At 46.6% G+C, this 16,789-nt stretch overlaps 1 protein-coding gene across 1 annotated transcript in view; it reads left to right on the forward strand.

Annotated features, from left to right (window-relative positions):
* Positions 1–16,789, forward strand: part of LOC145349446 (kelch-like protein 24) — a 36,036-nt gene that overhangs the window by 7,242 nt on the left and 12,005 nt on the right. The window contains exons 2-4 of the mRNA XM_080197985.1: positions 557–1,867; positions 4,601–4,785; positions 9,851–9,969. Of these exons, the coding sequence (XP_080054111.1) occupies positions 996–1,867; positions 4,601–4,785; positions 9,851–9,969 (1,176 nt within the window). The 5' untranslated portion in view covers positions 557–995. The remainder of the gene's footprint in view (positions 1–556; positions 1,868–4,600; positions 4,786–9,850; positions 9,970–16,789) is intronic.

Here is a 16,789-nt window from a genome sequence, read left to right on the forward strand (position 1 = left end):
TGGGTCAAGCGCTAGCAAATGAGATTAGGGCGGCAGGCCAGGGCAGTTAACACATAAAATATGGTTCGGCACAGACAAGGAAGGCCAAAAGGCCTGTTTCTGAGCTGTAATTTTCTATGGTTCAATGGTTCATGCATCGGTGCAGTCTCAGTGGACCGAAGGGCCTCTTCTCCATTGTGGTAATCTGTGATTCTGTGATCTGTGGAATTCGCTACCCCAAAGTGCGGTGGATGCTGGGACAGTGAGTAAATTTAAGGAGGAGTTAGGCAGATTTTTAATTGGCGATGGGTTGAAGAGTTATGGGGAGAAGGCAGGAAAATGGGGATGAGGAGCCTATCAGCCATGATCGAATGGCAGAGCGGACTTGATGGGCTGAATGGCTTAATTTTGCTCCTATATCTTATGAACTTATAAGATGAAAGTTGTTGGTGTCACGTCTCTCTTTGCAGCGAATCTGTTTTGTCAAACAACTGATTAATGGTAAAAGCAAAATACTGTGGAAGCGGTTGTGTAGAAGGTTGGTCTCGAAACGTTAACTCTGTTTCTCTCTCCACAGATACTGCCGGACCCCCTGGATTTATCCAGCACTTTCTGGTCTTAAAATTGACTGAAAATCACTAGAGCCACAAGGAAAATGATGAGACTTTTTTTGTAACGGCGCGATCTCGAAGGCACTCTTTAAAAAACTGGTGGGAGCAGATTCAGTCGGAACTTTCAAAACAAGAGTTGGATAAACATTGGATAAGATAGAAAAAAGAGGCAGAACTGTTGGGAGAGAGAAGGGAATCAAGCTGTTTGGATAGGTCTTTCAAAGGGCCAGCACAGCTAGGATAGGCTGAATGTCCTCCTTAGGTTCCTAGTGAAAGATATAAGGTGGATCTCAGAGGGATTTAGGAGATTTCTGTGAGTGGCACTATCCCAAGCAGTCGGAGGAATTTTATTCATTACGTATATTTTGAATGTCTGGATAAAAGGGGAGATCATTGCAGCCAGTCATGGGATTTGGGAACACAGTTACAGAACACACAGCGAGAGAGATGCAAACAACCACCAAGACTCCCACCGCAGACCTGAACCTAAAGGCATGTCACGCTGAAGATGTCTTAAGCAACCTGAACGCTTTCCGTAAGAGCAGACTCTTCACCGATATCGTGCTTTGTATCGATGGCCATGAGTTCCACTGCCATCGTGCCACACTCTCTGCTAACAGCATCTACTTCAGGAAAATGTTCAGCACTGATCTCCTGGAAAGGCAGCAGGACACTGTGGACATCAAAGGGATCTCTGCAGACACCATGGACTGTATGATTGACTATATGTACGGAGGGGGGGTGGACATCAGAGAGGACAACGTTCAGAATCTCTTGGAGGCGTCTGACCTCTTCCAGATCCTGGTGCTCCGACAAGCTTGCGTGGAATTCTTGGAGAACCAACTGGACTCTTGTAACTGCCTCGGCTTCTTGAGTTTTGCCAACCACTTCTCCATCCAGGCCTTGTCGGAGAAAAGCAGGAGATTTCTCCTGGAACATTTTTCAGATGTGATCCAGCACGAGGAATTTTTGCAGTTGTCTAAGGATGACTTGTGCGACCTGCTGTCCAGTGACCTTTTGGCTGTTACGAAGGAGGAGACCGTCTTTGAAGCTGTGATGCATTGGGTCCGCCATGAGGTGTCCAATCGGAGCCACGCGCTGAAAGAGCTGTTGGAGCGGGTTCGAATTCCCTTATTAAATCCGATATATTTTGTTGAGAGGGTTGAAACAGACGAGCTTATTCTCAGCTCGAAGGAGTGCTTGCCCTTGCTTCAGGAAGCAAGGATGTATCACATCTTTGGCAATGAGATAGTGTCTCCAAGGACAAGACCGAGGAAGTAAGTTGAAGCTTTTCGTTAAACTCCTCCACCGCGGCTCACTGCACTCTTACCTCCCTGCCAGAGGGCGGCACGGTGGCACAGTGGTTAGACTGATGCCTCACAGCACCAGGGACCTGGGTTGGATTCCTGGCTTGGGTCACTGTCTGTGCGGAGTCTGCACATTCTCCCCGTGTCTGCGTGGGTTTTCTCCAGATGCTCCGGTTTCCTCTCACAGTTTGAAAGACGTGCTGGTTAAGGTGCACTGGCTGTGCTAAATTCCCCTTCAGTGTACCCGAACAGGTGCTGGAGTGTGGCAACTCAGGGATTTTCGCAGTAACTTCATTGCAGTGTTAATATAAGCCTATTTGTGACTAATAAATAAACTTTACATGCTCAAGTCACCCTCCCTATCAGTCCCTTGACCGTTTAATCCCAACTGATGCTCGTTTGGAGATCTGATGCAGACACAACCAGCAGTGGTTGGCGCTGCTGCCTCTCAGCGCCAGGGACCCGGGTTCAATTCCGGCCTTGGGTCGCTGTCTGTGTGGAGTTTGCACATCCTCCTCGTGTCTGCGTGGGTTTCCTCCGGGTGCTCCGGTTTCCTCCCACAGTCCAAAGATGTGTGGATTAGGTGGATCGGCCGTACTAAGTTGCCCCTTGGTGTCAGGTGGATTAGCAGGGTAAATACATGGGGTTGAGGGAATAGGGCCGGAGTGGGATTGTTGTTGGTGCAGACTTGAAGGGTTGAATGGCCTCCTTCTATGATTCTGTTCTACAATTATGGGCCAAATGGCCTCCTGCTGTGCCGTAACAATTCTGGAACGTTCTACTGACACGCTGACTGAGTGCTACACTGTCAGAAATGCTGCCAGTACAGAATAGGGTTAATTCTAATCACTTTAAATTTACTGAGCGTGTGTGTTAAGGGGTTGTGTCATAGTGATGTCACTTACTGAGAGAGGGTGAGTTATAAGGGGTTAAGAGAGGAGGCGTAGCTTGTCCTGGTGTTCTGTAACCCAGTCTATAGTAATGTTAAATCTAATCAATTTGCAGGAACGTCATTGCCCCAGCAAAATGTTTTGTAGAGCAAGGAAGCAAAGCTCTCTGGTGGTAACAGACCATCTTTTGAACGAGACAATAAACTGAGATCCCATCCACTCTCACAGGCAAACACTAACGATTCTTTTAATTATTTTGAAAATAAAGAGGAGCCAATTTAAGACTGAGCTGAGGAGGAACTTCTTCTCTCTGAGGGTTTGTGAGTCCTTGAAACTCCTTGTCGCAGGGAGCTGTGGGGGGGGCAGAGCCCGACTGTATATTTAAGGGCGAGATGGATAGAGTTTTGATCAGTAAGGGAATCAAGGGTTACGGGGGAGAGGACAGGAAAGTGCACGTGAGGAATGTTGGAGCAGCCATGGTCGAGGGGCCGAATGGCCTATTTCTTTAGGTTTTATTGAAAAGGAGCAGAAACATTCCTCTCAGTGCCCTGAACAACATCACACACAAACTGGGTTTCTGGTTATTGCACCCGGGTTCTGTTTGTAGGAAGTGGCTATGCACAAAGTTAAAGAACAAAGAAAATTACAGCACGGGAACAGGTCTTTCGGCACCGCCAAGCCTGCCCTGACCATGCTGCCCGACTGAACTAAAACCCACTACCCTTCCAGGCAACATATTCCTCCATTTTCATCCTATTCATGTAATTGTCCAGATGCCCTTTAAAAGTCACTATCATATCTGCTTCCACTACCTCCCCCGGCAGCGAGTTCCAGGCACCCACTAACCTCTGTGTAAAAACTTGCCTCGTACATCTCCTTTAAACCTTTCCCCTCGCACCTTAAGCCTTTGCCCCCTCATAATTGACTCTTCCACTCTGGAAGAAAGCTCCTGACTATCCACTCTGTCCATGCCCCTCATAACCTTGGAGCCTCCTGTTAAATGCTGCGATTTCTGCATTACAACAGTGAGTACAATGCAAAACTACTTTGTCAGCTGTAAAGTGCCACGTCCCTGAGACATAGCAATCCCTAATAGAGTCAAACCTGTAGGCATGTGAGAATGCAGGTACACCTTATGGACAGAGGAGACGGTGAAACTACTTCCACTGGTGAAATGGGATCAAGAATGAAACAGCACAAATTTAAATTTAATGGCAAAAGAGGTAAAAGTGACACGAGGAGAAACTTATTCACGCAGTGAGCGGTTAGGATCTGGAATATCGCGCCTGAGATTGTGATGGATGAAGGGACAGTCAAAGCATTCAAAAGAGAACTAGATTGAAAAGGAAGAGTGTGTAAAGTTACGGGGAGAAAATGGGCACTGCCGCCTCACAGCGCCAGGGACCTGGGCGCAATTCCTGGCGTGGGTCGCTATGCGGAGTCTGCACGTTCTCCTCGTGTCTGGTTGGGTTTCCTCCGGGTGCTCCGGTTTCCTCCCACAGTACAAAGACGTGCTGATTAGTTGCATTGGCCATGTTAAATTCTCCCTCAGTGTACCTGAACATGTGGCGGCTAGGGGATTTTCGCCGTAACTTCATTGCAGCGTTAATGTAAGCCTACTTGTGACACTAATAAATAAATAAAACTTTGGAAGAATGGCCCTAGGCGGCTTGCTTACTTGGAGAGCTGGTGCAGACACAATGGGTCAAATGGCCTGTTCCCGCACGGGAACAAATCTGCGACGCTGTTGTTCCTATTTCGTGGATCCAGCTGGAAACCCAGTCTTAATCACTGAGACTTTTCTTTTGCTCAGATTCATGAATGTGGCGGAAGTTATCGTCATGGTGGGAGGCTGCGACAGGAAAGGTTACACAATGCTGCCATACACCCAGCAATACAACCCAAGCACTGGAGAATGGGCACAACTGTCCAAAATACCAGACTATTCCAAATCTGAGTTCGCTGTGTGTGCCTTACGGAATGATATCTACCTCTCAGGTTAGAAATGGTTGCCTAGGGTTGCGGTGCCTGCATCGGAGAATCTGTGCAGGCAATGTGAATGAGTGGGAACACACATATGTTTGCATGTGAATGTGTGGGAACACGTGTGTTTATATGTGAATGAGTGGGAACACACATATGTTTGTATGTGAATGTGTGGGAACACGTGTGTTTATATGTGAATGAGTGGGAACACACATATGTTTGTATGTGAATGTGTGGGAACACGTGTGTTTATATGTGAATGAGTGGGAACACACATATGTTTGCATGTGAATGTGTGGGAACACATGTGTTTATATGTGAATGAGTGGGAACACACATATGTTTGTATGTGAATGTGTGGGAACACGTGTGTTTATATGTGAATGAGTGGGAACACACATATGTTTGCATGTGAATATGTGGGAACACGTGTTTATATGTGAATGAGTGGGAACACACATATGTTTGTATGTGAATGTGTGGGAACACGTGTGTTTATATGTGAATGAGTGGAAACACACATATGTTTGCATGTGAATGTGTGGGAACACGTGTGTTTATATGTGAATGAGTGGGAACACACATATGTTTGTATGTGAATGTGTGGGAACACGGGTGTTTGTATGTGAATGAGTGGGAACACACATATGTTTGTATGTGAATGAGTGGGAACACACGTGTCTGTGAATGAGTGGGAACACGTGTTTGTATGTGAATGAGTGGAAACGTGTGGTTGTATGTGAATGTGTGAGAACATGGGACAGTGTTTCTACATGAATATGTTATCACGGTATAACTGGTTTAGATTGTTGTTGGTCAGCATTGTCTCAATTGATACAGGTCTTGCCTCTGTGCCTCAGGGCTCAGGGTGAGGGTACCACTCCTGCACCTGAGCACAAACCCCTGTGCGGACACTCCAATGCAGTCCTGTGAGAGTGCTGCACTCTCTGCAGTGCTGTCTTTTACTTGACATTACAGTGAGGCTGTGTCTGCTGTCTTATGAGAAGGTGAAATAACCTTTGCCACTGTTTGGAAGGAGAACGGTGGGGTGTCCCTGGGGTCCTGGCCAACATTTAGTCCTCAACCAACATCGCAAGGAGAAAGTGATTATTCACTCGGTATCACATCGATGTTTGTGGGAGCTTGCTGTGCATAATTTGACCTCCAAAACGATTTCATTGGCTGCAAAATGTTTGGACACATTGGTTGGGTGTGAAAGGTGCTATATGGGCAGCACGGTAGCACAGTGGTTAGCACTGCTGCTTCACAGCTCCAGGGATCTGGATTCGATTCCCGGCTCGGGCCACTGTCTGTGTGGAGTTTGCACATTCTCCTCATGACTGTGTAGGTTTCCTCCGGGTGCCCCGGTTTCATAGAACATAGAACATAGAACATAGAACACTACAGCACAAACAGGCCCTTCGGCCCACAAGTTGCGCCGATCACATCATCACCTACCAACCTACAGACCTATCTATAACCCTCAATCTCATTAAACCCCATATACTCATCCAGAAGTCTTTTAAAAGACCCCAGCGAGTTCGCCTCCACCACCACTGACGGCAGCCGATTCCATTCACTCACCACCCTTTGAGTGAAAAACTTACCCCTAACATCACTTCTGAACCTCCCTCCCCGCACCTTAAATCTGTGTCCTCTCGTAGCGACCATTTCAAACCGGGGAAATAGCCTCTGAGAATCCACCCTATCTATTCCTCTCAACATTTTGTAAACTTCTATCAGGTCGCCTCTCAACCTTCGTCTCTCCAGGGAAAAGAGTCCCAGCTCCCTCAACCTAACTTCATAAGGCATGCCTCCCAGTCCAGGCAACATCCTTGTAAATCTCCTCTGCACCCTTTCAATAGCTTCTACATCCTTCCTATAGTGAGGCGACCAGAACTGCGCACAATACTCCAAATGAGGCCTGACAAGGGTCTTATAAAGTTCCAGCATTACCTCCCGACTCCTAAACTCAATCCCTCGATTAGTGAAGGCCAGTACACCATACGCCTTCTTGACCACCTCCTCCACCTGCGAGGCCGATTTAAGAGTCCTGTGGACCCGGACCCCAAGATCCTTCTGCTCCTCAACACTACTAAGGCTCCTGCCCTTGATAGTGTACTCGTTCATCCCGTTGGTTCTGCCAAAATGGACGACTACACATTTATCCGCGTTGAAGTCCATCTGCCACTTCTCCGCCCAGTCCTGCATCCTATCTATGTCCTGCTGCAACTTTTGCCATCCTTCCAGATCATCCACAACACCACCGACCTTCGTGTCATCAGCGAACTTACTTACCCATCCCTCCACTTCCTCATCCAGGTCATTTATGAAAATGACAAACAACAAGGGTCCCAGAACAGATCCTTGAGGCACTCCGCTGGTGACTGACCTCCATTCAGAAAAAGCCCCATCCACAACCACTCTCTGCCTTCTGCAGGCAAGCCAGTTCTGGATCCACAAGGCCAAAGGCCCTTGGATCCCATGCCCTCTCACCTTCTCAAGAAGTCTTGCATGGGGGACCTTATCAAACGCCTTGCTGAAGTCCATGTACACTACGTCCACGGCACTTCCTTCGTCAATGTGTTCAGTCACATTATCGAAGAACTCAACTAGGCTTGTAAGGCACGACCTGCCCTTGACAAATCCATGCTGACTATTCCTGATCATGTCAAACCTCTCCAAATGTTCGTAAATCTTGTCCCTCAGAAGCCTCTCCATCAGCTTACCAACCACTGAGGTCAGTGGGCTTTCCCGGGCTATCTCTGTTCCCTTTCTTAAAAATAGGAACTACATCCGCAATCCTCCAATCCTCTGGAACCTCTCCCGTCTCCATTGACGACGCAAAGATCATCGCCAGGGGCTCTGCAATCTCTTCCCTCGCCTCCCACAGTATCCTGGGGTACATCCCATCTGGTCCAGGCGACTTATCTACCTTGATAGAATTCAAAAGTTCCAACACATCCTCCTCCTTAATATTCATGTACTCAATCCTTTCCATTTGCTGCAAATCCATAACAAAATCTCCCAGATCGGCTTCCACCGTGAATACTGAGGCGAAGTACTCGTTAAGCACCTCCGCCATTTCTTCTGGTTCCACACAAACCTTTCCCCCCTCACCTTTTATAGGTCCTATCCCTTCTCTTCTTATCCTTTTACCTTTCACATATTTACAGAAGGCCTTGGGATTCTCCTTAATCTTACCCGCCAAGGTCTTCTCATGACCCCTTCTGGCTCTCCTAATTTCCCTTTTAAGTTCCCTCCTACAGTCCTTATACTCCTCAAGATCTTTAACATCTCCTAATTCCCTGAACCTCTTGTACACCTTCCTTTTCTTCCTGACTAGGTTCAACACATCCTTTGTGCACCACGGTTCCCTCGACCCACCAAAACCCCCTCGTCTCATCGGAACGTTGTCATTCAGAGCTCCAGACACACATTCCTTGAATATCTGCCACCTTCCTTCGGTACTTTTCCCTAAGAACGCCTCCTTCCAGTTTATTTGTCCAAGTAACTTCCTGACTTCTTCGTATCACCCCTTACCCCAGACAAACACCTTCCTAGCCTGCCTGATCCTATCTCGTTCCAACGCAATTGTGAAGGAGATAGAATTATGGTCACCATATCCAAGATGCTCTCCTACCGAAAGATCCATCACCTGCCCTGGTTCATTCGCCAGTACCAGGTCAAGTACAGCCTCTCCCCTCGTAGGCTTGTCCACATACTGCGTCAGGAAACCTTCCTGAACACACCTAACAAACTCCTCCCCATCTATACCCCTTACCCTAGGGATATTCCAGTCGATGTTTGGGAAATTGAAGTCTCCCATCACGACAACTCTGTTATTAAAACATCTCTCCAGAATCTGTTTCCCTATTTGCGCTTCAACTTCCCTGTCACTATTGGGCGGCCTATAGATTACACCCAGCAAAGTTTTTGACCCTTTGCTGTTCCTAACTTCCACCCACAGAGATTCTGTAGACAATCCCTCCACGACATCCTCTTTCTCTGTAGCCATGACACTATCCCTGATCAACAGTGCCACGCCACCACCCCTTCTGCCACCCTCCCTGTCCTTCCTGAAGCACCTGAAGCCTGGCACCTGAAGTACCCAGTCCTGTCCCTGAGACATCCAAGTCTCCGTAATGGCCACCACATCACAATCCCAAACAGCTATCCACGCCCTAAGCTCATCTACCTTATTCACTATACTCCTTGCATTAAAATATATACACTTCAGCCCCTCAGTCTGGGCATTTCCCATCTCCACCACCTGTCTAACCTCCCTCCCATACTGCCTGCGGTCCTCCCCTACCTGGGAGCGAACCTCCTCCGTCCCAGTTTCCCCATCACAGTTCCCTCCCCCCATCCTTTCTAGTTTAAAGTCCCCCCGGTAGCCTTAGCCAGTCTTCCCGCCAAGATACTAGTCCCCCTGGTATTTAAGTGCCACCCGTCCCTACTATAGAGGTCCCACCTACCCCTAAAGAGGTCCCAGTGATCTAGGAACCGAAATCCCTGCCCTCTACACCAGTCCCTCAGCCACGCATTCACCCTCCACCTCATTTCATTTCTTCCCTCATTCTCCCTTGGCACAGGCAGCAATCCTGAGATTACTACCTTTGCTTTTCTCTTCCTCAGCTGCCTACCCAGTTCCCTATAGTCCCTTTTCACGAGTGCCTCCCTCTTCTTACCTACATCAGTAGTACCTATATCAGTAGTTCCTCCCACAGTCCAAAGATGTGCGGATTAGGTTGATTGGCCGTGCTAAAATTGACCCTTAGTGTACTAGGATGCTTAGGTTAGAGGGATTAGTGAATAAAATATGTAGGGATATGGGGGTAGGGCCTGGGTGGGATTGTATTCGGTGCAGATGTGATAGGCTGAAGGGCCTCTTTCTGCACTGTAGGGTTCTATGGTTTTATAAAAGCAAGTATTTCTTTTCTGTTCTGTTTGTCTGGGTATATTCAGAAATAAATCATGTAAAGCGCTACTTCAGACAAACAAATTAGACGCAATGATATTCTTAAATACACGCTGCCAACATGGAATAAAGTATCATGTGGATTTTCCTTTGCAGGTGGGAATCTGTACTGTAATGATGTGTGGATGTACAGCTCAAAGCTCAGTATCTGGGTCCGAGTGGCTTCTTTAAACAAAGGAAGATGGCGCCACAGAATGGTAACACTGAAAGGCCAGGTAGGAACCAGGCCTGACTAGATATCGTCCTTCACAAATGGCCGGGATAACCTGGTAGCAGCAACACTCAGCCCTTGGAACCTACCTCATCAGTCAATTACATCACTTATCACACTGTATGTGAATAAGACAGAACAAATATTCCCTCTCATTTTTGAACAATAAAGAAATTAAGAGTTATGGTGAGCGGGCGGGTAAGTGGACCTGAGTCCACGGAAAGATCAGCCATGATCTTATTGAATAACAGAGCAGGCTCGAGGGGCCTGATGGTCTACTCCTGCTCCTAGTTCTTATGTTTTTATATGTGGGTTTTTGTTTCTGTGAATGTGTTAGCTGGTTTAGATTGTTGTTGGTCAGCGCTGTCTCAGTTGGTACAAGTCTTGCCTCTGTGTCTCAAGGATGATCCCTGGTAGGAGGGGGGGCCCTGATTCTGAGGGGGCTTCACAGAGTGGATGCTGAGAGGGTGTTTCCCCTTCATGGGGAATCTAGAACTAGGGGGCATATCTTCAAATCAAAGGGCTTCCTCAGAGATGAGGTGGAATTTCATCATTGAATATGTTCGAGGCTGGGTTAGATGGATCTTTGATCATCAAGGGAGTTAAGAGAGTGGAGTTAAAGCCAAAATCAGTTCAGCCAAATGGCCGATTCCTGCTTCTTATGTACCATAGACAGATTATTTTTTTATTCATTCATGCGACATGGGTGTCGCTGGCTGGGCCAGCATTTATTGCCCATCCCGAGTTGCCCTTAGAGGGCAGTCGAGAGTCAACCACATTGCTGTGCCTCTGGAGTCATATGTAGGCCAGACCGGGTAAGGACGGCAGATTTCCTTCCCAAAGGGGCATTAGTGAACCAGATGGGTTTTTCCGGCAATCGACAATGGTTTCATGGTCATCAGTAGATTCTTAATTCCAGGTTCCTTTTTTGAATTCAAGTTCCACCACCTGCTGTGGTGGGATTCGAACCTGGGCCCCAGAACATTAGTTGAGTTTCTGGATTATTAATTTAGTGATAATACCACTCAGCCATCGCCTCCCCTCCGTTAAATTGGTGACGAGCATGGAGCAGCTCGTCCCTTTGTTTTAATTTGTTCATGGGATGTGGGCCAGCATTTATTGCCTATCCCAAAGAGCATTTAAGATTCAGCCACATTGCTGTGGCTCTGGAGTAGTCCAGGCTGGATAAGGACGGCAGATTTCCTTTCCTAAACGGTTTTTATGTTACATGCTCATCATTAGATTTTTAATTTCAGATTTTCATTGATTTTAAATTTCACCATTTGCCATGGTGGGATTCGAACGCGGGTCCCCAGCGAATTACCCTGGCTCTCTGGGTTACTCATCCAGTGACTAAACCACTACACATCCACCTCCTCTTATAGGAGGATGAGAGATAATACAATTGAGGTGTTTAAGGTGATTAAAGGAGTTAGCCAGATCTCGGCCATTCAGGGGGATATCAGAGAGCACGTTGTCAGGCAAAGCTATCTTAGATCTGGTGTTCTGTAACGAGGCAGGTAGAATTAGGGATCTTCTTGTGAGGGATCCCCTTGGGGCGAGTGATCATAGCATGGTTGAATTTTTGATGCAGATGGAGGATGAGAAAGTAGGGTCCCGGACCTGTGTCCTCTGTTTGAACAGAGGGGAGTATGATAGGATGAGAGCGGAAGTGGGGAATGTGGATTGGGGGCACAGATTGGTTGGTAGGACGGCTGAGGAACAGTGGAGGATTTTTAAGGAGATCTTTTTCGGTGCTCAGCAAAAATATATTCCAATGGTAAAGAAGGAATGTAGGAGAAGGGGTAACCAGTCATGGTTATCGAAGGAAATAAAGGAGAGTACTAAATTAAATGCTGATGCGTTCAGAGTGGCTAAAAGTAGTGGGTGATTAGAAGATTGGGAGAGGTTTAAAAATCAACAAAGAATGACTAAGAAGGTGATAAAGAAAGGAAGGATAGACTATGAAGCTAAACTAGCACTAAATATAAAAAAGGACAGTAAGACTTTTTACAAATACATAAGGAGGAGGAGGCTGGCTAGGGTGAATGTTGGACCCATAGAGGATGAGAGGGGGGATTTAGTGGTGGGAGATGAGGAAATGGCTGAGGCTTTAAATAAGTTTTTTGCCTCGGTCTTCTCGGAGGAGGACATGAATAGTTTGCCGGATCTTAAAGATAGAAGGATGGTAGGAGTTGAGGGCCTGAATGTGATTACTGTCACTAGAGAGGTAGTGCTTGATAGACTAATGGGACTGAAGGTGGACAAGTCCCCAGGACCGGATGGAATGCATTCCAGGGCTCTGAAAGAAATGGCAGAGGTGATAGTGGATGCCTTAGTAATTATTTATCAAAATTCGCTGGATTCCGGGGAAGTGCTGGAAGATTGGAAAATGGCTAATCTTACGCCGCTGTTTAAAAAAGGTAGCAAACAAAAGGCAGGGAATTATAGGCCGGTTAGTTTAACGTCTGTAGTTGGAAAAATGCTAGAATCCGTCATCAAAGAAGAAATAGCGAGGCACCTAGAAAAGAATGGTTTGATTGAGCAGACGCAGCGCGGATTCATTAAAGGGAAGTCGTGTTTGACGAATTTATTGGAGTTCTATGAGGAAGTGGGTAGTGCAGCAGACAGAGGGGAACCGGTGGATGTAGTGTTTTTAGACTTCCAAAAGTTTGATAAGGTGCCTCATAAAAGGTTGCTGCAGAAGGTTAGGGTGCACGGAGTGGGGGGTAAGATGTTAGCATGGATAGAGGATTGGCTGTCTAATAGAAGGCAGAGAGTTGGTATCAATGGGTGCTATTCTGGTTGAACATAACATAAGAACATAAGAGATAGGAGCAGGAGTAGGCCATCTAGCCCTTCGAGCCTGCCCCGCCATTCAGTAAGATCATGGCTGATCTGAAGTGGATCAGTTCCACTTTCCCGCTTTCTCCCCATAACCCTTAATTCCCTTGTCTATCCAAAACCTATCTACCCGTGACTTAAATATATTTAGCGAGGCAGCCTCCACCACTTCAACGGGCAGAGAATTCCAGAGATTCACCACCCTTTGAGTGAAGAAGTTGGCAGTTGGTGACTAGTGGAGTGCCGCAGGGATCGGTGCTGGGGCCTCAACTATTTACCATTTTTATAGATGGTCTGGAGGAGGGGGCAGAGTGTAGGTTGATGAAATTTGCTGATGACACGAAGATGAGTGGAAAAGCAAATTGCGTGGAGGGTGTGGAAAGTCTGCAGAGGGATCTGGATAGGCTGTACAAGTGGGCAAGGACCTGGCAGATGGAGTACAATGTTAGCAAGTGTGAGATTATCCACTTTGGCAGAAATAATAGTAGGAGGGATTATTATTTAAAAGGCGAAAAGCTGCAGCATGCTACGGTGCAGAGGGACCTGGGGGTCCTTGTGCACAAGTCGCACAAATCCAGTCTGCAGGTGCAGCAGGTGATCAAGAAGGCGAATGGAATGTTGGCCTTTATAGCGAGGGGGATAGAATATAAAAGTAGGGAGTTCTTGCTGCAACTGTACAGGGCACTGGTGAGGCTGCAGCTGGAGTACTGTGTGCAGTTTTGGTTGCCGCACTCGCGCAAGGATATTTTGGCCTTGGAGGGAGTGCAGAGGAGGTTCACTAGGCTGATACCGGAGATGAGGGGGTTGGACTATGAAGAGAGACTAAATAGACTGGGTCTGTATTCATTGGAGTTTAGAAGGATGAGGGGGGATCTTATAGAGACGTATAAGATAAAGAAGGGGATGGATAGGGTAGAGGTAGAGAGATTCTTCCCGCTTAGAAAGGATAGCAGGACTAGAGGGCACAGCCTCAAGATAATGGGGGGATGCGGTTTAGATCAGAGTTGAGGAGGAATTTCTTCACTCAAAGCGTGGTGAATCTCCGGAATTCTCTGCCGGTTGAAGTGGTGGAGGCTACCTCACTAAATATATTTAAGTCACGGGTAGGTGGGTTTTTGATAGACAAGGGAATTAAGGGTTATGGGTAGAAAGCGGGAAAGTGGAACTGATCCACTTCAGATCAGCCATGATCTTATTGAATGGCGGGGCAGGCTCGAAGGGCTGGATGGCCTACTCCTGCTCCTATTTCTTATGTTCAAAGGCCATCTGTAACATTCTCCCTCAGAAAGCTATGGTGCTGGAGGGGCTGATAATTAAAGAAACCAAAACTGAGATTATTAGGTATCCTATGAAAGAAAAATACTGAAATGACACAGTGGTTAGCACTGCTACCTCACAGCGCCAGGGACATGGTTCAGTTCTGGCCCTCAGATGACTGTGTGGAGTCTGCACGTTCTCCCCGTGTCTGAGTGGGTTTTCATAGAATCATAGAACCCTACAGTGCAGAAAGAGGCCCTTTGGCCCATCGAGTCTGCACAGAGCACAGTCCCACCCAGGCCCTACCCCCATATCCCTACATATTATACCCACTAAACCCTCTAACCTACAATCCCTAGACTAAGGGGCAATTTCTTATCATGACCAATCAACCTAACCCACACATCTTTGGACTGTGGGAGGAAACTGGGGTATCCATGCAGACATGAGGAGAATGTGCAAACTCCACACAGACAGTGACCCGAGCCGGGAATCAAAGCCAGGACCCTGGAGCTGTGAAGCAGCAGTGCTAACCACTGTGCTACCGTGCTGCCGGTTTCCTCCCCCAGTCCAAAAAACGTGCAGATTAGGTGGATTATCCATGGTGAATGTGCAGAGTTACAGGGATAGAGTGAACGGGTGGGCCTTAGATAGACTGCTGCTTTGGAGAGTCGGTACAGACTCAATGGGCCAAATGGCCTCTTCCTGCACTGTATTGACTCCATGGAGAGCAGTGATTAGTATTGTTCGGTAAGTGTATGGAAGGTAATGGAATCAAAGATGGTAATGGGATTCAGAAAATAATTTTGATTTGATTTGATTTATTGTTGTCACATGTATTAGTATACAGTAAAAAAATATTGTTTCTTACGCGCTCCGCAGACAAAGCATACCGTTCATTGGAAAGTAAAGGAGAGTGTGCAGAATGTTTAAGAGTTAAAGTTTTAAAAGCATGGAATGAGAATATAAGATAGAATTAGAGACTATGCTGGGCACAGCTTGCAAAAAGCTCCTGTGCCATCCTGGATCATCAATACCATTTACCCATGATCCAATTGAATGAGGGGCTGAACGGCCTTCTCATGTTCCTATTTGCCGGATTAACTGTAAGAAGACTGGAGTACAGGAGTTAGAGATTCTTGCTGAAATTGTAAACAGCCTTGGTGGTGAGTCTGCACCTTGGGTATTGCTTACAGTTTTGGTTTTCATACCCTTACTCCACAGAAGGAGTGCACTGAAGGTTTAATAAGAGCATAAGAACATAAGAACTAGGAGCAGGAATAGGCCATCTGGCTCCTTGACCCTGCTCCGGCATTCAATAAGATCATGGCTGATCTTTTTGTCGACTCGACTCCACTTACCTCCCTGCTGACTATAACCCTTAATTCCTTTACTGTTCAAAAATTTATCTCTCCTTGCCTTAAAAACATTCAATGAGGGAGCCTCAACTGCTTCACTGGGCAGGGAATTCCACAGATTCACAACCCTTTGGGTGAAGAAATTCCTGCTCAACTTGGTCCTAAATCTGCTCCCCCTTATTTTGAGACTATGCTCCCTAGTTCTAATTTCATCCACCAGTGGAAACACTTTTCCTGCTTTTATCTTATCTATTCACTTCATGATCTTACATGTTTCTATAAGATCTCCCCTCATTCCAATGAGTATAGCCCCAGTCTACTCAGTCTCTCCTCATAAGCCAACCCTCTCAACTTCGGAATCAACCTAGTGAATCTCCTCTGCACCCCCTCCAGTGCCAGTATATCCTTTCCCAAGTAAGGAGACCAAAACTGTACACAGTCCTCCAGGTGTGGCCTCACCAGCACCTTATACAGCTGCAACATAACCTCACTGTTTTTAAACTCCATCCATCTAGCAATAAAGGACAAAATTCCATTTGCCTTCTTCATTACCTGCTGCACCTGCAAACCAACTCCTTGAGGTTCATGCACAAGGACACCCAGGTCCCTCTGCACAGCAGCATGCTGCAATTTTTTTACCATTTAAATAATAGTCCATTTTGCTGTTATTCCTACCAAAATGGATGACCTCACATTTACCAACATTGTACTCTGTCTGCCAGACCCTTGCCCATTCAGTTAGATTATCTATATCCCTTTGCAGACTTTCAGCGTCCTCTGCACACTTTGCTCTGCCACTCATCTTAGTGTCATCTGCAAATTTTGACAAACTACACCTGGTCCCCAACTCCAAATCATCTATGTAAATCGTAAACAATTGCGGTCCCAACACTGATCCCTGAGGCACATCACTAGTCACTGATCGCCAAGCAGAAAAACACCCATTTACCCCCACTCTTTGCTTTCTGTTAGTTAACCAATCCTCTATCCATGCTAATACATTAACTTTATCTTATGTAGCAATCTTTGGTATGGCACCTTGTCAAATGCCTTCTGGAAACCCAGATACACCACATCCACAGGTTCCCCATTGTCCACTGCACATGTAATGTTCTCAAAGAATTCCACCAAATTAGTCAAACATGACCTGCCCTTCATGAACCCATGCTGCGTCTTTCCAATGGGACAGTTTATATCCAGATGTCTCGCTATTTGTTCTTTGATGATAGATTTAAGCATTTTCCCTACTAAAGTTAAGCTAACCCGCGTCTAGTTACCCACCTCCTTTTTTAAACAGTGGTGTTGCATTTGCTAAACAGTGGCGTCACATTTGCCAGACTGATTCTTGGGATGGCAGGATTATCC

Source organism: Carcharhinus amblyrhynchos, chromosome 10 (genome assembly GCF_965287045.1).
Source record: "Carcharhinus amblyrhynchos chromosome 10, sCarAmb.v2.hapA, whole genome shotgun sequence".
Classification (NCBI taxonomy): Eukaryota; Metazoa; Chordata; class Chondrichthyes; order Carcharhiniformes; family Carcharhinidae; genus Carcharhinus; species Carcharhinus amblyrhynchos.